General features: G+C 41.0%; 1 protein-coding gene across 6 annotated transcripts in view; it reads right to left on the minus strand.

The window, feature by feature from the left end:
* The window catches only part of NEK6 (NIMA related kinase 6), a 68,935-nt gene that overhangs the window by 21,177 nt on the left and 25,316 nt on the right, over positions 1-22,442 (minus strand). For 3 of the 6 annotated variants that reach the window (XM_064469009.1, XM_064469008.1, XM_064469006.1), the window contains exons 2-7: positions 21,448-21,569; positions 12,302-12,442; positions 10,926-10,988; positions 5,896-6,006; positions 2,271-2,379; positions 905-1,012 (exon numbers count right to left, since the gene is read on the minus strand). In XM_064469009.1, the coding sequence (XP_064325079.1) occupies positions 905-1,012; positions 2,271-2,379; positions 5,896-6,006; positions 10,926-10,988; positions 12,302-12,442; positions 21,448-21,540 (625 nt within the window). In that variant the 5' untranslated portion in view covers positions 21,541-21,569. Of the gene's footprint in view, positions 1-904; positions 1,013-2,270; positions 2,380-5,895; positions 6,007-10,925; positions 10,989-12,301; positions 12,443-21,447; positions 21,573-22,442 lie in introns of all 6 variants that reach the window. The other 3 variants (XM_064469011.1, XM_064469007.1, XM_064469005.1) reach the window with 1 other exon arrangement.

Genomic DNA, 22,442 nt, shown 5'->3' on the forward strand with positions numbered 1-22,442 from the left:
GGAGGGAAACAGCAACAGATTTATTTCAACTTTAATGCTTTTATCAAAGGCTTATGTAACTTGACTTACAAGCAAACTCCTAAATCTGTCTAAATGAAACTACTTAATGGATGCAAAATTGGTCAGCAAAACCACTCCCTGTTGAAGCAGGAGGCGCCTCCAAGTGAAGTCCTGCAAGAGAGCCGATAGCTCTAGTTCTGTTCAACACACGCATTAACATGGGGGGGACCATGGCAATGCTATTGCCTTTGCGGATAACAAGAAGCTGGGGATGAACCAAAGCACAGCAGAGTGCACAGAATAAAAATGCAGAGCGATCCCAGGCAGGAGAGTCTGGAAACGGGATACAATTCAAGAAGAATAAAAGCACGGTGTTACGCTTTGGCAAGAACAGATAGCTGCACCAACAGAGGAGCTGGGGAACAACCTGGAGATACGTGGAAGACATTAACGAAACGTGGATCTTTAAAGCCTAGGCTGAGTTTCAAGTGAAGTGCCTTTTTGGAACAGATGAACTGTGAGGGCTTTGAACACTTTCCTCACCTCAGACGACAGTCACAACCCCTGTTCAGGGTAAGCTGCTGACCAGCATCTGCTAAAAATGGTGGTGCTGTAACATCTGATTCCAGTAAGCAGAGCGCAGGCAAGCATGCCCTTCGGAATGGAAAAGCTGCATTTGTTACAGTTGCTATAAATCATGCACTTACCAGGCCAGACCTTCCAGAAAAAATAATCAAGTGGAGTTTTAAAACAAAAAATACCTGTTAATTTTATATGAAGAGTATTTAAAGCACGTATCATAGAAAACACCGTAAACATCCACCAAATCAAGCTTCTGTCACGGGAGGACAGACAGCACTTCTTTTGAACATCACAGCTGACAACTGTACAAGTACCGCCTTACCTAAGGAATGTGCTGCAGTGGTTTTAGAACTAAAAAACCGGCCTAATCCAAGATCTCCCAGCTTCACCACCCCTGTGGCTGTTATAAACACATTGGCTGGTTTTATGTCTGCAAGAAGAAAAAGGTAAAAGGTCAAAGCCACAAAAGGTTATTTGGTTCTAACACTGCAATAGAAACATAGCCTGGAGCGCGCTCTGTACAAAAGAGGCTCGAGCAGAACCGTGTTTCTTTATAGCTTTGATAGGCTGAATCTTCCAAGACTTGAAGCTCTGCACATACACAAAAATCAGAGTACGCTTCCCAGCACACAAGAAATACCAATGAGGGAAAATGTAAGAAACAGCACAACAGAATAGAGGCAACCTCTTTAACTGATGGAAATCAAAGAAATAAGTCTGCTTCTCTTTGGAAATGACTGTTTTCCACAGAAAACTCTACTGCCTGCTGTCATCCCCTCACACCAAGGGCAAGTTACTGTCCCACATATACATAAGTTCTGGGCTCTGTACAGCCCAGTTTGTTCGTGGCCAGTAAAAATTACTAGACCCCAGCTTCCCAAGCAGTCACCTCAGGACTGAGTTAGTGAGGCTCCTTCCTCACGTTGAAGCAGACTAAATGTGTGTGGCTCCAAATTTCAGCCACCATTTACACACCTAATTCAGGTACGACTGATAAACTGCATCAGGGGATGTATGAAGCAGCAAAAATGATATTGCATTGCTAGGGAAAAAAAAAGGTGAAGAATTAACTGCTTCAAAGGAGAGAGGAAATAACAAGCAGCAGAGATTGGTATCGGTGCCTTTTGGGATATTTGCATTTCCTGGGTCAAGTCCTTCACAAAGCATTTCATTTACGCTGAAAGAAGCAACATAAATTTTGGATAGAGTTCAAAGTTATGAAAAGTTCTAAGATAAGAGATTCAAAAATAATTAATGAAAATGGAGAACAGGTTATAAGAGTGTGGGACATATTTGTATTAATATTTCAGAAAAGCTCACAAGACAGAAAAACTCTTCTAAACTCTCTTAAGGTCACAGCTAATATAATGAAGACTATTTCTTAGAGTTCACTGTATCCAGTAGTCTCAGCATTTTACTTCTGACACTTTCCTAATGGCAAGTATGACACTTCTACTTAATATCAGTGTCTGGAATACAAAGCAGCTCATCTTCCTAATACCACGCTCACTTCGGACTGAATCCTTTAACAATGAGGCAAAGAGACAGAAGGAGAAATCCATCTTGCAAGCTCCGGCCTCTCTAAACATGCATTGGCTGAACATCAGCATAATTGTTTTTGAATGTAGGCGCTTACTAATTGGAACATTATATTATTATTCAGTGAAAAGAGACTGAATTAATGTTACCTCTGTGCATCACCCTGCGGGAGTGCATGTGTTCAACTGCACTGCATAACTGCACAAAATATTTCCACACCGTCCTTTCCGGGATTAACCGTTTCTGCTTTTTAAAATACTGTGGAAGGAAATAAATAAAAGATCAGTGAAAAAGCAACATATTTGACTCGTTCCTGGACTCATGACAGTCAGCTGCAGGTTGCTCATGTCTTCCAGATCTGCAGCAGCACGACTTTTTCTTCTGATTAGCTTTTAACTCCTTCTCTCTGTATGGAAACTTCAATGCAGTTCACTAATTAACAACTATTATGAAAAATATGCTTAAATAGGTTTGACATTTTTGAATGGACACCAATTATAATTAGCTTTAATCTCCTTAATTACCTTGCAAAACATATTTAACGCCTCAAAACAACAAATGTCTCAAATATTTTGCCTTAAGTAACAAAAGATCATTAAAAAAAATCATTATTACGTTCATTATTGTACAGTTTATTAACAATAATAAAGAAATCTGTTTCCCCCTTTTAAAAGCTGGCCAGAACATAAATAAAGTATCCATGTTTCTTCTGTGATCAGGTAGAATAATATATTCTATTTCATGCATAGTAGGAATAATAAATTAACTGAACCATCTATAGCGAGACAGAAGGACACTACTGATCAAGAGACACACAGATCTGGAAAGAGACCATTTTGTGTGTGTTTACACAGTGCCAAGCAAAGTTGAGGCCGGATTCGATGGAACTCTGGGTGCTAATAGCTCTCAAATAAAATAATCACAAGCATAACACAATACAAAGGAGTACAGCACGGCCACTGGTCTCTGCAATACTGAAGTCTTCCCGAGCAACTTGTTACAGGAATAAATATGAAGGCTAAACATTATGTATCTTCAACTACTCTTTCTCCATTTCAGAAATGCGCAACAGCCGTGCACATCACACGCAAAGCGTGACCGCCTCCTCCAAGGCATCCCAAAAATCGCACTGCTTCAGGTTATTGATCCCTGACTTCTCACTGCTTCTTCCTGTGCTAGGTACTGAGCCAGTTCGTCACGCAGAGCGTTAACAAAACCCACTTATAATACGCTTCCAGAGGTTTAAGATTTATCCTCATCCTTTGATATACAAGGTGTCATTGGATAATGACTATCTCTGAAGCGCCGTGCGCCCTTCTAGCACACTGCAACTGCGTTTCTTTTGCATCGCACCCTTGAGAATCTCCACCAGCAGCATGCAAGAATAGAGGAAGGGAATTGGTTGTTGCCCCTTTCTGCATCTTGTTTTTTTTCCTCTCGGTGTAGACATCTGATGTCCGTTGTCACGTTTTCTGTTTTATGTGAAATGCTGTTACTGGTTCGTGTTTGACTCAAGTAATGGGAAATTTTCTTTTGCAGATCAGCTGCGAAGGGGCACGACCGTGCAATTCCCCAGGCAGCAGATCTGACAGATTGCAACAGTCTCAAACCAAAACTTGATAGAGAGCACACAGGAATTACAGAGGGTGAGGGATAAAGTGTTATATACACAATAATATTATTTAATTCTCATTAAAGTATTTAAGAGTAGATATGCAAGACCACAAGTGATAATTTTCTAAATGTCATGTCCAATAAGACTTGCCTGACATTTACAAGAAAGTCCCAGCTCTCCAGTGGGTTATCCTGCAGCACTCTCTTACATCAGCTTTACAATACCTCATAAATAATGCAGGCACCAGGGGCGTGACAAAGACAGTCCCGGTTTTTATCACTCTCGCACCTTCAGAGTGTTGTTACTGCTGTTCCTACCACCTCGCTGAAACTGAAAATCCTCACATACGCTTAAATTCCCGAGGGACGGGTGGGGTGTGGGGGTGATGCAGAGGGGCAGCCGGCAAACTCTGCTTCTGCAGCTAAAGCTGTGTTGAGGATGAGACTTTTGTTCTTAAGTTTGGGTTTGTTTTTACTTTTTATTAAAAAAAATGGAATTCAAATATTTGCACCAATGGAAAAACATCATTTACGTGACCCTGGAAAAACCTAGTGCATCTTCCTCATGCCTGTGATAAACACATGGGAAAACAGACCAGAGTGGGGAACGCTGGCAGAAAGAATGCAAGTTCAAGCTATCAACCTAAGAATCTACGAATTATGTTTTGGAAAATGTAACTCCTATTTATAATAGCATCAAAAGTAATTTTAAGAAAATTAAATTACCAACCGTGATAGATAAACTAACATATTTATCAGTAGGGAAAGTTTACACTAAAAAACTGTAAATGACCAAAAAAACCCCAATTATTTTTATATGATGATATCTAACAATTATGTATGTAAAACTTTTATAGGCTAAGAATTAAGAGTCAAGCAAAACATCGCACACCCTGGGACCATCACAGCCCTATTCCTGCTCTTACAAGCCTCGCTTTTTCCCCATCTTTAACCGCAACTACAGAAAGTCTGAGATAAACTGCAAGTTTCCCAGGATCTGCTGGGAAGAGGGTAAAACATACAAGAAGCCACAAGAAAACAGTGAAAGATAAAAATACACGAGCTCTCCCCAGGCAGAGGGACAAGCTCTGCCTCTGAGCACAACCGAGACCCCGACGCCCGCGGCTGCAGGAGGCGGCCGCTTTGGCGCGAGTCACCGCGCACTCGAGGTGGCGGCACCAGCCCGCGCGTGGCTCTGGTGTCCACCGGCTCGGCCCTCGGGTTCGGGCAGGACCCACCGTCGCCCCTGCTACGGAGTACGGCTGTACCTGGAATTCTGGGGCCCTCCCTAGGAACAGCTCTGCCAAGTGCCTGTCCCCAGCTCGCTCGCCCAGGGGGACTCTCCTGTGAGATGGAGCAGATTTACATGGGTACTGTAAATTTAGCCGCTGACTATGGACTAAATGGGTAACTTGTTTGACAGCCTTTGGCCTAGTGCCTCATAGCTCTGCTGGCAAAGAAAACAAATCTGTTAATAAGATATTTTAACTGTGACAACAAGGAGGAGGAGAACTTTGCAAACATTCATTTATGATAATTACAGAATAATGATGGCAAAAAACAGGTAAAACATGGAGAGAAGGTTGAGAGTACTAACAAACATGATATAACACATCTGTTCTCACAAGGGATGTATGTCTAAAGATTAACACGTCAAAGAAAATATAAAAGCAGGTGGTAACAGCTTAACTAAAGCTGGTTTGCAGCAATACAAGTATTCCTAAGAGCAACATAAGAGAAGAACAAGTACTTGAAACATTTTCTCAAACCCAAATCCCCATTGCAAGGAAAGTCAATACACTTTCTTGAATGTCTTCAGAGTGGCAGACAGGCTATGTGAATAGTGAATCTAACAATAATTAAGTGTCCCCATCCATCACAGACTGGATAAATCAACCTTGCAAATAACGCACACGACCCACCAGATCATTCAGAGGCTTGCTCCCTTCCGAAGCCGCGACCAGAAGCAAGTGGCATCGCCTGGCATATTTAAAACGCCACCAGACACTTCGGTTTAGGCTCTGGAAGCACCCCGTGGGTGTGTAAAACTGCAAGAGGAGAATAAAAGCGCTTCTGGCACAGATGTGCTTACCCCCACCGCCCTGTGACTCTGCCTAATCCTGACAGTCTGTAGCACCTCTGGAACTGACACGTGCTTACCTTAATCATCTGAGACAGATCACCAGCGTCAGCCAGTTCCAGGACAATGTTAAGTTCATTGTCTTCAATAAAAGAATCCAAATACTTAATTATATTGGGGTGGTTCAATTGCTGCAGATACGAGAGAACACAAGAAGAAAATCTGTAATGCTGAGGTAACGGCAACTCCAAGACACACCACCTGTACCGTGTTTGTAACCACTGTGCAAAACAGTTCATAACAGGTACAAACAAACACTAACTGCGCGCTGGGTTACGATAGACAAAAATCCTGTACGAAATATTGTTTATTGCAAGCACAGCATAATAAAAAATCTGGAGTAAAGAGCAATACAGCCCAAAATACGGTGAAACTGCTTTGAAGTATTTTGTGAGTTCACAACAGAAAAGGCTGTCCTGAAAGAAACTTTGTTAAGCAATAACTGATTTCTCCCCCGCTGTTGATTACAGTACTCCCTGAGATCCCCCTTAGAATAAGAACAGGATTAAATTAAAACTTTGGTGGAGGAAAATGATGCACAAGTTGCATCTGTCTATTTTTCTGATTATTTCTGCTTGTGTCTTCACTAATTACTTTTTTCATTTCAGTATAGCTTTTTCTTACATTCACAACTGGTATTTAAAATTTCCCCCCCCCCCTCTATGTTTCTTAAAAATTTGCATCTTCTCAGATTGTTACTCTTTACTCACAGGACTAATTTAAGAAACAGGCTCAACAAATTAAAATTTCTATTTTAATATTTTATGTCTGAATTTCTTAAAGTGGAAAACTGCTCAGAAGATGTCGTATCTAGACCTCTCTGTTCACTCTCCCTTGCTCATTTTGCATTAGATTATCTTTCTCTTGTGCTCTTAGAAATGCAGTAAATTTAGAAACTACTAAAGTGAGCATTTCATCTACTAAACAGCTGTGACTCAACCTGTCTATTCCAGGGGTTACAAAGCCAAAAGAAACACTGTTATGATCCATCATGCTAATCACGCCTCTCTGCATGCACATTAGGGGATAGATTCTCCTCTGCGATGCCTCGGCACTAGCGCGCATTAGCCTTAATGGGATCCATGTGCAGGCATCAGGAGAAGAACATTCCCACAAGAGCAAGCCTTAAATAAATAAATAAATAGCACAGGCCACCATTTCAGTTGACATTTCTTTTAAAGGTCTGGTTTCAGGCACATCGATCAAAGATCAACTTCCAGCCCCAGCAGCACCAACATCCCAAGCAGAATGGCCGCCGACACCTAACGCGCGTCAGGGCGCCCTCCTCCCCCCGCACGCGCTGTCCGTCGCGGCTCCCTGATGCCTGGGTACCGCACGCTGCTCCGGCAGATACGGGTACGCCTACCCCTAAGGCACCGGGAAGTCCGAGCAGTCAAACGAGCCTTCCTCTAAGCCTCGGCACCACGTGCCAATAACACACAACATCAAACTATGACCACTGACACACGGAACGAAGACACTGCGCCTCTGGAGAGGTGGAACAAACCCCGGCGGACTCACACCCAAGCATCGCTTAACCGACACAAATATTTCACAGGTATTTTTTGTGAGAGACTGCATACACACTTTTTCCTGATTGTTTGTATTGGTTTGAAGAAACTCATTAGATCTAAAGACAGATGTTTCTTCTATTATGATAAAGTCATATAAAATTAAAAGCAAACAAGTGAAACACCCATGCCACCACGCTAACTTCTGTGGCTGCTCTTTTGATGAGGCCCTCCACTCAGAACGGGAGCTGAAGCGGAGCAGAGGGGGGAGCGCTCTAGAAGGAGCCTTACCGGACTCTCCTCTCTGCTGGAAAGCACAGCAGGCTGCCCACGACCCTGCTGAGGTGTGCATGCAGAGGCATATGTTCTTCCTACAGTTTATTTCACTGACCTTGGGACTCTGTTTTCCCAGAACAGCCAGGTAGACCACTCCAGATTAGCCAAACTTCCATTCTCCACTCTCCTTTTCGCCAATCTCATTTTATTCAAATATGTTGACTCCAGGGTTATTTTTATATCTATCATATTTGCCTGGCATGGAAAGGCTATCTGGAATTTCTTTTGTGGGAAGCAAAGTACATTCATTCTCACAAATCCTTAAATGCACAAAAGATTACAAACACTTAGCTCGGGTTAATGACATTTCCTAGTTCTTTAATGCATCCTGGAAGTCTGATGGCAGTTAATGCCTGATGCGTATGCACGGCAGCACTGTCAGCAAGAGGCATGCGGAAGGGTAAGCCACCTCTAAACGAGTGAGCGTGGGGGCTGGCAGCCCAAATGCTGATTACAGCCATATTATTGAGCTGCTTTACCTAAACCTTTTAGCCAGAATTATACTCAAAGTAATACACAGTTTTGTCTGGCTTCTGCTACATTTTGAGTAGTTAGAATTCATTTAGAAATCACAAAAAACTCCCTGTGTTTCCATGGTCACACGGAATTCTGATGAAAAAAGACAAAGTGTTATTTTGACAGGGGTGGACGACAGCAAGTCTGTGTAAATCCTTCACAAATTCCTCAAGGGTCTACACTAAAAATAAAAACAGCAAAAAGAAAAGCTCTTGTAACAAGCTGTTTTAGTAATAGTCTATAAATACTACTTTTAAACTGGTGTCTAGCATGAAGTAACAAAGTTTTAAAAATATGAATACCCCATATTAGACAGCCAGACACTGGACACAACTGCAAGGCAGACCTACTTCACATCATCAGTGATGAAAAAAAGTGAAATTGAGCAAGATCTAAGCAGACTCTGAAACACTGTGCTGAACTGGGTCCTCACACACTTTACAGTTTCTAGACACAAGAACAATTACTTTAATCGATAGCTTTAGGAAGTGAAAGGTATTTTATATTTTAATAATGACACTAAAAATGCTAAAATTAAAATTACTGAGAATAAGTCACTCATTTGAGAAAAATACAAACCTGTCCCACTTTCCTGAAGCTGCACACACTCTATTCTAAAGGAAAGCTGAATGTGAAAAGCTCATGACAGAGCAAGAAGCCCCATGAAATTTCATTAAAAGCCAGGCCAGAGATCACGTGCTCTGCAGCAAGGAGCGGTCTCACTTTTAAAATACTTCCTACCTGCAAGCAGGGACTGTTCTGCCCCATGCTGCATAAATCTACCGCCCAGCCCCGAGAAGGGACCCGTGTCTTACTCTGACCCAGCAGCTCTGAGGTTTTGGAACAGGACTTTTCATGACCGTCCCCGCACATCCAGACACAGACCTTCCATTATTTCCACGAAGCTGCGAGAACAGGCAGCATGGGAGCGATCAATTAGCAAAAGATGAATTGCAGATATATTGATTTGACAAGTTATTCGTCTGGGGGCACGGAGTGACGTGCGCTCCAGCTGCTGACGCTGACCACACCACTCCAGACAAACCTTGAGCAACTCCGCCTGGCCGCCGGCGGGAACGGCCTGCGCCTGCCCTGGGTTCGCAAACACACTGACCAGAACAGCCTGGTCGGCTCCAAAGCTGGCCATTTCAACTTTGATTACTTCTTACTTATTATCTGCTGATCTTCTCAAACCAAGCTACAAATATCTTGGATGAAATTCAATGGACTTTGCGGGCTCTGACTTGAAGACTAGTAGCCTTTTGAAGGAAGTGAACTATAGGCAATATTAAGAAATGTATCCCCTTGGCATCTGTAATACAATGGGATTCATCAAACTAACTTTTTAACATCCATGAGGCTTCACAACTGTCCAAGCAGGAAGATTTGTTGACTTTCAGCAATAAATAATAATTAAACTACCAGCACAGTAATGTTTTGCATAATAAACAGCATATTAGCATGTTTCTGGAGACTGTCAGCAACGATTCCTGCTCCTCCCTTCGCCCCCAACTAAATGAATTTAGTAAACGTTTCCTAGTCTTCTATAAAATGTTGTGCAAAATAATCCAATTTTATCAACCCTAATTTGCTCAACGTATCGTATTCGCTTTCACAACTCGGCCACCGTGGCAACCACGGTTTGATAGCTGGTGCCTCGGTGAGCTTCATGCAAGAAGAGCTTCATGCCTCTGGTCACCCCACGGAGGCCGATGGCAGCTGACCAGAGCCTCCTGGCATCGTGCGTATTTTATTTCCATTTTCCTCCAATTCTAGTAATTTGCACATTCCGCTCTGAATAAATCCTGTGCAAGTTTGTAACATCTTCCATAACCAGAGTTCAAGACAAAACCGCTTAGATTATCTAGAACCCAGAAGTGTCACAAATTCTCTTTTTTGAATGCTACTGTTGGCATTATTTTTCTCCATGCCTGTTAAGCGACTGGATCACGTTCACACAAGCTGCTACCTTCATGTTTATCCTGTATGCCTTCGCTAAAGTCTCGCAGACTCAAGCTTTGTCTGCAACTGCATGACTATAAATCAACACTTTAAACAGAAGTTACCTAAAAATCACATTTACAAAATGAATTATTTAATAATTTATTAAATCTGACTAGCTAAACTAAAATTTTAGTCTTCTGCAATCTGTTGCATTTACTCAAAATAGATATCTAAGGCTCAACAAACATATATTTTCTGCCAACGTTTTGAAATAGATCACTGAGATGGAAAAAACCCCATAGTTGGTTCAACCACTTAAGAAACTCTAGTTTCAGAGCCTCTATCTATACTACCATTTTTAATGTGTGATATGCATACATATACATACACATGCAAAACTGTTTTCCCATTTAGCTAGTTCATTAATTAGTTTATTTCAAAGTGACAAAGAAATCAAAACACACGAAGGGCAGAATTTAGTTGCCCCTCTGGAAAAGGAGTACTGGTGGGTTTTGTTAGGGACAGAAAGACTTTTAATAGACTCCTCAGACTATGGGCAGAAAACTCAATGAAATTAAGCTTCAAGACAAAACTCTTGCATGATGTAGGCCTCCTAGCTTGCCAAAGAAAGATCACCGTGTGTGCTATATAAGCCTTATTTGCCTTAAAAGGCAAATGACTGTTGCCAACCTGAAAACAGTTTTTTTTCTCAAAATGGAAAAAGTCATTGTAAAAATTCTTACCTTCAAGAGGTCAATTTCTTTGATGCAATCTTGCCTAGCCTTGGCATCCATCATTTCAAAAATCTTCAAAGACAAAAAACATAGATCATGAAAATGAAACAACAACAAAAAGAATATTTTAACAAGAAATTGGTCTTTCCTCTCCCAATTTGTGTATCCTCTACTGTAATGAGTACACACACAATCCCCAGATCAAAGAAAGATCAATGCTTTCTTTATTGCAAAGCCACTAAAGGGCTAGCGATAGGGTAAAATTAATTTTAGAACCTGTAGGCAATATTCTAATATATTCCAATATTCTATTCTTATAACGAAAAATAAAGATACTAGTTTGTGAATTTGCTGATGTGATTTTCAAAATAGTTTAGTTACTATTAATTTAACGTGGTAAATAAAAGATATAATGTTTACTTTTGACTTTTAAACAGATATATAGCTTCTACTGATTTATCTGTAATAATTAACAGTAATATTGAGCATTAATATTCATTCTCTAATAATCAGAGTAAGTCACCAGAAACAAGAGTTAAAGGATCTGTTGAAGGATTAAAGGCAAATTTCTTTAAACAAAATGCCAAACACTTCTGAACACAATACGTGAAGCCAAGTTACAAGCCCGTATTGCTTGCATGAAAGTTTTTCAGAAACTCTTCTAAAACTCCACCAGCAAGCGCAGGCTTTTTTCCCTCTCGTGCTCTTGTGCTCTCCCAATTCCCCTGTGTCGGATGGCAGCCTCCCCACCGTATGACTATGGTCATTAAGGCCTCATGCTTTCACTTCCATTTAATAATAATTTAGTAAACCCCTTTTTATGAAGTAAAAAGTAAAATTAAAAATTAATATCCAATTGCACTACTGCGACGTAATTCTGATTTAGAAACATTATCCCTCATCATCCTGGAGTGGGTTTGAGACCATGAAGTACAAAGTGACTGCTCAAAATGGAAATAGGGTCCCACAGAGGAGACACAGGCTACAGGGAGAAGACAGCCAGAGAGGATACAGCCGAGGGGAGGCAGGAGTGCAGCGGGGCACTTGGCCTCTTACATCCAGATGTAAGCTGAGCACCACGAAACTAACCTGACCTAGTATTTGTAAAACTGCTTTGAGTTCTTCAGAAGCATTATTCTTTACTTTATTATTTCAAGATAATGAATTAAAAAAAAAACCCACCACCACACACCAAAAACCAAACAAAACAAACCTCTAAAACCCACTCAAACCTTAAACTCTCAGTTTACAAAGCATTTTGTTACATTATTACTGCTGAGAAAAGAATAGTCAAGGAGGTATCTGACTCAACGTGATCTGTATAGACACTTAAAACCTTTCCATTCTACTTGCTAAATAGTAAGACTTTGAACTTAAACGCTCACCTGAACTTTCTTTAATGCCACAGGTTTTCTGTCCAGAAGACAAGTTGCTTTGTAAACTTCGCTGAATTGTCCTCGTCCAATCTTTTTCTCTATCTGAAAATCTGCCAACGTGCAGCGATACGGGTACGACGTTAGATGTCTCTGTTCAGGTCAAAAGAAATTAAATCAATGAACTAAAAGAAGTGAGGTAAAAACATGAACTTGCATTCCCCATCTGTCATTATGACCGCAAACTAGTGGTTTATATGACTAATCATATTGAGGAAGGTAAATTCCTCACAGTAAGGATTGCCCAGCAAGAAAGAGAAAGAAATCTGGTGTTGATTCGGTGTACAAGGGACGACGGAGTGGTCTGGCTTTCCTTTTCCCACCTTCAATTTTCTTTGTCTGGTTCAGACAACACTGTACCAGAGCAGCCGCAATACGGAAGCGCAGCATACAGCCGCCAGCGCACGCACACGTAACAGAAACTTGCATAAAATATTAAACAAACCGGAGCGTAAAACCAGTAACAGCTACCAAAAGCGTACGACACAGAGTTACGATCCCCAAATGCGCATACCCTCTTGCTCTCATTTCTGATGGTCAGGAATTTAATCTAAGCTGATCAGTCTATAGATAATTCTGACCACAAACGCACAAATTCCTAGTAAATGTATTAGTAACATCGGCTGAACTGAGTTAAACGACATCTTGCCTTCCGTGTAAGTAACTAATTAGCCCCAGACTACCGTCTCCCTAGTTACACACCCTCTCATCAACTTTGCCTGCCAGTGTCGCTTGGGAGATGCTGATGCCTACCTCTGAGCAGTCTCAGGTAAATACCCAGCCAGGCAGGTAGACACAGCGTAATGAGGATTACGTACTCCATGGACTAGGAATTGCTCCCTAGAGCCATTCTGGTCTCCTCTGTAATTAACATGACTGCTAACCAATGTTTAAAAAAGAAATTATGGAAATTAATTAAAGTTGCCATGCACGCCAAGCAGAATCTTTTTAAGCTTCAGCATCGTGAGCCATCTCGGAATTCCCACACACAATAGGAGTTGGGGGGAAGGGCTTCCCAGGGCAGCAGCCCTCGTTTGGAGCTGCATCTTTAGCAGACAACCCCAGCACAAGTGTCCGGGGAGAGCAGGCCAGGAGGGATGGACGTTTTAAGGAGGTGACGATCGCTGCCACTGGCTTTTCCTAATACAGAGGAATGGGGCTGGAAGTAAGATTTAAAATGCAGGTAAAGCTCTCGGACAGCATCTTTTGCCAGCACTACATACCAGACAGCGTTAGGATCTCTAACAGGGCGTATTTATTTTGACGAGTAAATAAGTTTGGACTTCTTTTCTTTGCAAGAGAAATAAAAACGACTAGTATTCAACACACAATAAAAAGTATCAATCAGACATTTGAAAAAGCTTCCAGATTTCAAGGTGTCTGTGCAACTCGGAACTACAATCACAGTTATGTGGCAGAGGTTTTGTAAACAAAGTTGTAAGATTTAATGCTTTTTAAAGTCCCCTAAATAGTAATTTCTGACCCACAAACTGCAATCAATCAACGGAAACAAGCTATTTCGTAAACTGTCACCTTTACAGCATCTTTATCACAACAAACGCAGGAGAAATCCCCACAACAGAAGCCACTCTACTGCAGGCATACCCAAGAAAAAGGATTACATTTTGTAAATGCTGATGATACAGAGATGCAGATCTAAGTCCCAAACCAGACTGTGAAAAGACTATCAGGTCGTTCTGCTGCCGTCTTCCCCCTCGCCTCTCAGCAGTGGAAGGCTGTTTGCTGCAGGGGCTTGCCCGGCACTTCCCACCACTGCCCCGTGTCAGCCGCTGAGAACTTACTGAGGATACAGCTCTGCAGTTACAGAAAGAGCCTGTTGCTAAACCGAAAAGCTGAGATGGTTTGAACTCCAGAGAAGACACAAATGCAACACCATAATGTCCAGCCAACCGCTGCTAATTCAAGTAGGCACATAACTGGAAATTTAACTCCAGGCCATCATGATCACCAGCTTTCTCAGTTTAAGCTCCCTAAAAGAGCAAACCCACTCCTTTTCAGATGAAATGGCACTTTGAATGATTATTTTTGAAATGCCAAGGCCACAGGTAAGTTTTTCCATCTACCACCATGAGCATTTCAACACTCATACTACGAGAAACGGCTTGCCTTTCTCTAGGCTTAACACAACACAATAAACATTTTAATTCATGAACAATAACCTACATGAGTAAGAAGGCTGCATTAGTATTTGCAGTTATTCACGAAGGCGAGTCACACAGAAATAGGAAGCTAATTTAGTCGAGTATTTCCTTTAAACAGTTCAGGGAGCGTTTCCCTCCTCAGATCCCTTCAGCCTCCCCCACACTCTGAAAGCAGCCCCGCTGCCCGCCTCACCGCGCAGCCACCATCGGCTGCTATCAAACTTGGCGGCAGCAAGCGCAGGAAGGTCACTCTCACTACTTGCGCCTGAAGTTATGCTGCGCTTACAGGCTGTAACACAGCAAAATAAAAATTCCAATGAAGATTCAGGATTCATTTCTCTAAGTTTTGCCATGTATACAATACACTAAAATGGGAGTATCCTTTCACTGATGAGGAAGGTAGCCTATGGGTCATCAGACGACTAGCAGAATGTTAACATAACACTGCTTTATTATTTAAATACTTCCCCCTTTAAGTTACTGAATTATCAACAAAGTAAGGTAACATGGGATGAAACCACACATGCAAATATTCCGAGTAATCAGCCCCTGCAGCTTTCTCAGTTTAAATTGGCTGCAATCTCTCTTTGCAGGGATTTGATAGAGAGTAGGACTCATGAATATACATCACAGTAAGACGGGAACCCCCATCTCATTCCAGGGAGCACTAACAAAACATCAGTTTATGTGCATTTGTTGTGTGACGAAATCACCAGAAGAACGTCTGAACACAAGTATTTGTTCAGCTTGACTGGCAACTAACCAGGAACATCTCAATTTCCTGACTTTTTTACATATGAGCTGATAGGCAAATTAATCGAGCTGTCCAGTCAAATCACTTCACCCAGCCAAAACAAAGGTGTCAGTGTGTAAAATCACATAACATTTTTTCCTAATTAAAAAATAAAGGGATCAAAGCATTTCCTTCACCTTGAACACGTACCTCCTGAGCCTCGCTCTTCTTGAGTAGTAAGAAAGTTTGAGCAAAAGCTTGTCCAGCTTGGAGTTAATGTTCACAGTAGAGGTAGCTGTTTTAACAAGATTTTATGAAGCAACTACCACAGAACTTTCTTTTTAAGGAAGAAAGCCCTGCTGCAATCAAGGATGGTATCCATTTGCCCTTCATAAATCATTAAGTTGTGTGTTTAAAGCAAGAGTGTTTAGGTGTAAATTAATATTTTAAGCATGTGCCAAGAAATATCTAGCAACTTCTTAACTTGAAAATATAAATACATGTTAGGCAAGTGACAGGGTGTATGTGTGTGTCCTAACCACTTTCACATGGTTAGCACATAAAGTCTGCTTGCCATGCTGGAGTTAATGCTGGGTGATGACTGGACACCTTAGCTGATATGTTCTGGCATCCTCCAGGACTACAGCTGCACATTTACATATGCAATGACCTAGATTTGCATTTGCTATCACAACCTATCAGACCTAATTAAAGTAATGGAGCTTTCATACAGGCTAGAAGATGTTTGATTACGGTATAAACCGGAGAGCAGGCTCAGGTTAGACCACACCATCCCAGAAAGCTCCCCACTGATCCCGGCAGCCCCTTTTCCCATACGTCTGTTTCAAATGAACCATCTCTGATGCTTTACTGTACTTAAACGTAAGCAGGTAACTCTTATAAATACTGTTACCAGGAGACACTTAGAATACCTGAGAAATGTCTACCTCCTGAGAATATCATCCCTACAGTCTGGCCTCATGTACATTTCATGACTTTTGATGGGGGGAACTCCATTTTTTCAAGTCCTTCCACATTTAACCACTACAATTTCTCATAAAGCTGTCAAAGAACCAACACCTATTCATTCAAATAACCATGATCTTTATTTCTGTAAATCTCAGAGTTTTCATATGTAACTATAAATTGTGTGTAAAATTAGATACCACCACCACCACCTTCAAACCTGTTCAAAGATAGATTTTCTCATTTTCAGGACAGATTCAGGCTCAGTGAAGGTTCAGGTCTGCATGAATACAGGAAAACCAAGCCACTGGCTCTGCAGAACAGGTTTCAAGGTCAATTGTGGCGCTTAAATAAATGCATAAATAAATAAACAAATAAATAAGGGGGGGTGATAAACACCCCCACCCCCCAGACCTCTAACGGCACTACAAAAATTAGGCTGTTTGCACACTTCTGTTCCCGGGGCAGCTGTAGGAAGGGAGAGCCTGGGAAGAACTAGTTTTGAGACAAAGGCTGTTCTCTTTTCCACACAATGAAGACTCATTCTTCTACTACTCCATTAAATAAAAAAGCCAAAGATTAAAGTCAATTAATTCCTTATTCAAATAAAGAGGCTATTCATTTTTAAGAAGAAATGCAGAGATTATTCCAAGAACAAGCTTTTCTGGACAACGTCTCTGGCATACACGTTCTCTTTGAGATGTAATCACTGATGCAAAAGCAAACATTTCAAAGCTGGCAGAAGTACTCAATGACAGCCCTCATCACAATGCTTAATGGAGAAGTTTGCCAGAACTTTCAGCCTCAGGTTCTGAGGTGTTATGAGATTTTCTGCAAATAAAAATTAGTAAGGTTTTATAATGCAAAAAAAAAAAATCCAATTAAATAAAAGCTTCAGCTGTATTATCTTGTATTCTCCTGAACTGATATGCTGCAAGTGTAAGAAACTTTATTAAAGATTAGTAGGAGTCTCGATACATCAGATTATAAAGCAACCTGGGCAAGTATGGAGGACGACAGTAGTAGAAAGGTTCCTTGCTGTATGCTTGCTCCTGGTGATAGGATGTAGTTTCTACTTACGCTTCCACATTGTCAGGGATTCCAGTGCCCCCAGAGGCGCCTGACCAGAGGCGACCCTCTGAGCATGCCGCAGTACAAACACGCCAAAATTTACAATGGGAAATTTGATACAGTTTCCCTCAAATCCTTCGTACAGGGCTATAACCGCGTGCAGGCAGGACAGCTACATGACCTGGACAGAATTTTTTATATTTTTTACATGAGTAGTTGTACAGCTCAGAACTTGTATTTTGGGATAAGGAAGAATAAGAAAAAAAACTGTTCTGTGGAACAACTTTCAATCTCCAGAACAATTAGTGTCTGGCCAATAAATTTACCCCTTTGTAATTATTTGAGAGCTGGGGAAAAGCTGAACAGTCCCAAGAAAACTGTCCAAGCAGCCCTTCCTGCAGCCTCTAACGCGGCGTTTCAGGCACAGGAGAGTACTGAAAGACTCAAGACAAAAATATCAGTAAAACACTAACATGCTGCAGAGCATTGCCTGTATGACTGCTTCCCCCAGAGGCACAGGGAGAAATAAGGCTGAATGAGCCTAAAAAAGGGGAATGTTCTCTGCTAATTGCACAATATATAAACGCAGAGTACTAATGGTAATTAATAATAAAGCCAGTTGTTTTGCTGCTGTCTGATTGGCACGTGGAAAACAAGCACTAGTCATCATTCTGCAGAAACGGCTGCAAGGCCAGAGACATTTAGATTATTTGTAATCAGCCTAAATATTGTTAAGAATTGGTTAACCAACAGTTAAAGAGTCAGACACTACAATCTTTAGATGCCAATAAAAGCATCTTTCGTGCAGAGCCATGAAATGAAATATTCTTTAGAAGAGTAAAAACATACTCGCCCAATTAATTTTCTGAAATCTCATTAAAAAATTTAGCCCGACTAAGTCATAAACTTCTGACCTGAATTTTAATTATCTTGATGCTGGATATAAGGGTTTTTTTCCTGATATTTGCAATGCATCATTAATTTTAAAGCAATGGTTTCCTTGCTTCTAAAGTGCATACTTCATCTGAATGACATTTACCGTAAACTAATTTCACCTTTAAAAGACATCTGGGGTAGGAGACGGGTAAGCTTCAGCCCCTCCAGTTGAACACGTATACATTATAAGCAATGATTTACTATCAGCACCGGTGTTTCAAACCTCTTTATGATGTCCCAAATTATACACCCATCTCCATTCAATAATGCCTACCTGAAGAGAATTTTGCATACTTTGAGGTTGAAATTCCAGTGTGAATTTATGAGAACACATTAGAACAGATTGATTAAAAAGAGAACTTCTAAGCTCACAAGAACTGAGGAAACTTTTAAAATATGGATTATCCTTCAAACAGGTAGTCAAGTAATTACCGAAGAATACATCAGGTTTTTCAATTTGCAGCTTCAAAACTGGACTACACAGTCATCATAAAATACCCTTAACCTGACCTGTTGCCTAGAATTTCAAGTTTGCTGAAGAACTTGGCTGGAATTTCAAAGTTTTAACATCCCCATCAGCAGATATTTGTACTAGCTTATGGAAAGGAAAGAAACACCAGCTTGAGAATAGCATTTCAGAACACAACAAATTGAAGAGTCTTTGCTGCCAGATGACCAGTCCAAATCTACCTTCAACTTGCAGACCAAAATGAAACTACCACCAACAGCTCTGCTGCTAAGCTGTGTGTGGGAGTATATAAAAGGGTTGTTTAAAAGTGAGTTATTACATTTATATAGTACAAACACTAAGCCAAAATTATAGCTCCATATTTTTTATCACTGATTTACTCCTAAATAACTTTTTTGCTTACTGCTATAAACACTAAGTAATCTAGAGACTTCAATAATTGATGCTTTCACTCTGGAACATTACTAGAAAACAGTCTGTCTCTTGCTGGCAAACTTCATCAGGGTAATGCTGGGCAGGTAAGGGAGCAGGATTTTATTGGGCATTTTATATATATTTATAGATTCACTTACTCTAGAGAACTAAATATGAAGCATTACTCAAAAGTGTCATCTTATTACTAAACTATACTAGTTAAAGACAAAAAGTCTGATATACTTACCCATAGCTCTGTACTAACTACTTATAAAACAGAAATAACACCAATCAGAAATAAAAATAAAAAAACCCACCCACACATAAAAAAACCCCAGACCTTTAAGGAGCAGCGTAATTACAGGAAAAGTTTCTACTAGAGGAGCACACTGTTGCTCTGGTCTTCTGGGGGGTGACACAGTAGTTTTGAATGAAAGGGCTGGAAGGGAGGGCTATTCCATACAAAAGCCCCTCCTCATCTGAGACTCTAAAAGCTCAAGCTCTGTTTTTTTCTGCTTAAGCTTTTATCCCTGCCATGCACGACACTTATTCTAAGACAAGTTTGGTCCATTTTTCATTTCCAAAGCTCTCTCTCTTCCACAAGGTATTATATAGCATGTCTACATTCTTTCTTCTGAAGAGATAAGTAAACGATGTAATCTTGGATTCTTCCAGGTAATAGGTACCAGAAAATTCAGTGTGATATATAATTATGTTCCTGCAAAATGGAAAACCAGAAATATGTAATAAGCAATCCTATCATGCCATCAACGTAAGGTGGCCTGTCCTCTAAATAGCACCGTTTTTGTTAATTTCTAAACTGAGTTTGCTGAGGAGAGGCATTTTTTTAAATATTCTCTAGTAGACTGTATATTTTTGTTATTCAGCTCCTTTTTTAAATTATTTTAACAGCAAAAACAAAGCAAGTCTTTCTGCAATCTTAATTCCAATTTAGATCATTCTCAGAACAGTTAATATACTCAGAGACCTCCATTAACACAACTCTGCTATTAACAGAGTTGAGGGGAGGTTTCACTGAACAATGACCATACAGCAAAATAAGCCCACTCAGCATCAGCAAAACAGCAGAACACAGATTATTAGCTACTAATTACACTTAACTATGTCATTACAAATTCTACCATGTGCTCCAAGATGCCATGAATGTATCTGCTGCACAGGAACACTTCCTAATCTTGTTCATGAAATAATTACAGGGGCTCTATCCTGCCAAATGAGGCAGTAATTAACCTTAATTGCTCAAAATGCAACTGGCTAATTCTAGGAGATTAATCAAGGGGATTCAATTATTATTAAATGACTTAATATGACAAATTGCTACATTAGGAGAGGGGGGCTTTGCTCCATACAACGTTGCTTTCCCAGCAGTGCTGCATAAGATACATTCACCATTGTACTCTACGTGTAGGCAACTTGGGGCTTTTGCAAATCCTGTCCTCCGTTTGGATACGGCTTCCCTAACAACCACTTCTTGTTCAAGGAGCCTTGATCACCACCGGACTGCACGGCTGGAACGACAAATTAACACCCACAGCCCCCTCCCCAAGGTAACGTCACACCACAGTTGCAATAGTCTTCTTCCTGACAGCTTTTCCATGCTGCTTCGGTAGCTCCTTAAAATGCCTACAGGTAAAACTTAATTGCTCTGATAAACAGACAAACAGTCTAAAAAAGGCAAGCAGCCAGGAGTCAAAAAACTACAAGTTTCATGATTACAGTGAAGGTATCAACATTACTTTGAATACAGGTCCAACCCTAGCTTTAGCCCACTTCTGCGGAAAGGCAGGGAAGAGAGATATGAGCCTCTATAGTGAAACCTGAGAACAGTACAGATAAAATACATTATGGGACAGATTCCAGAGACTCACAGAAAATTAAGCCAGAGAGCCCAAAGGTTCGTGTAGGATGAGCTTTTTCTTGTATTTGGTAATTAGCTCTTCAGCATTTATTATAAAAGGAGATAAAATACATGTATTCACTTGCACAATCAGCTGCTTTTCTTTGGCCTCTTCTTCAAGGAATCAAAGAAGAGAAAGCCAATACAGAACATATTTTTAAGATGATTTAAAAACACTTGCTTTAAGCAAAATTCAAAGTATTTCCTTTTTCTCTTTTTGTAATCAAAGAACTAGATTCACGAAACTCTGGCTGGCTGGCAGAATCACAAACTGAATTTACCCTAAAACTGCTGTAGCTGCACTATAAACAAAAGGGGGTGGGGCGGGTGGGGGGGTGGAAGGCTAAATGCCAAAAAATCTATAGACCTTTAGAAAAGGGGTGGAAGAAAACAGAGAAGGAGAAAGAGTGAAGAGATGCATGCACTTACCTGAGGATCATGCTGATATTCCTGCCCGGGCAGCTTGCAAAGAGGGTTGTTCTGGTCCCCTAGATGATGTGGATGGTTATGCTGCCCTTCCATGGTATCATACCAAAGTCTGCCTCACAGTTCTGCTGGAGTTAAAAGAGGGGAGAGAGAAGTCTCATCACTGTCCATGCAGCGCTGAAAGCAAGGAACTCTTTCTAGGGGTGTGCCTACACATGGTCGTACATCAAGACAGCGAGAACCGATTCCTCCCCTTTCTTCCTTTGCATTGACTCACGCAAACAATTCTCAAGGAAAGAACACCCCGATCCACCCCCAGCCCCACAGAAGCTCAGCTCAGCTCGGCAATGACAGACCAGAAGGCACCCTAAGCCTCCTGCAAGCTGAAGGGACACAGCACCAGGCCAAAGCTACCCCAGCACTCACGAGATTACAAAGCAAAAATACCAATATCACAAATACTACTGGTATCATTCTGTAATAAGCAAAACAGCAAGAAAGGGGGTTTATTTGGGCAGTGGTATGTTATCTACAAAAGGCATTGCTTTTGTCAACTGTAACAGAGGCTAACGTTACTTCCCCTAGAACTACTGAGCCTAGATGTCTGAGTGTCTGATACCACGGTCAATTCACACAGAATCACAGGTTGGAAGGGACCTCAGGCATCATCTAGTCCAACCTTGCATCAGGTTAGCATGTTTCTGTTTGTAAAACAAATGTGACAAAAAGTCCCACCAGACAGTTGTAGCTTTCTTTGGCCAGGGACAGCCTAAAAGCGTAGCTTTACCCACACACTTTCTTCCTCACCCCCAAATCAAAAGTTTACATGCAGATGGGTAAACCACAGGAAACAGCAGCTAGAAACCGTATTAGATTCAGCGAGATCAAAGCATTATTCTAGGAACAAACAAACAAACAGGGGAAGATTCCGCGAATCAATTTGTTCCATTTTTACCTGCAGCAATTGCTAAGCACAGCTGTCCAGCAGAATTTCCTAC

The sequence above is a fragment of the Phalacrocorax carbo genome, chromosome 18, assembly GCF_963921805.1.
Source record: "Phalacrocorax carbo chromosome 18, bPhaCar2.1, whole genome shotgun sequence".
NCBI classification, from domain to species: Eukaryota; Metazoa; Chordata; class Aves; order Suliformes; family Phalacrocoracidae; genus Phalacrocorax; species Phalacrocorax carbo.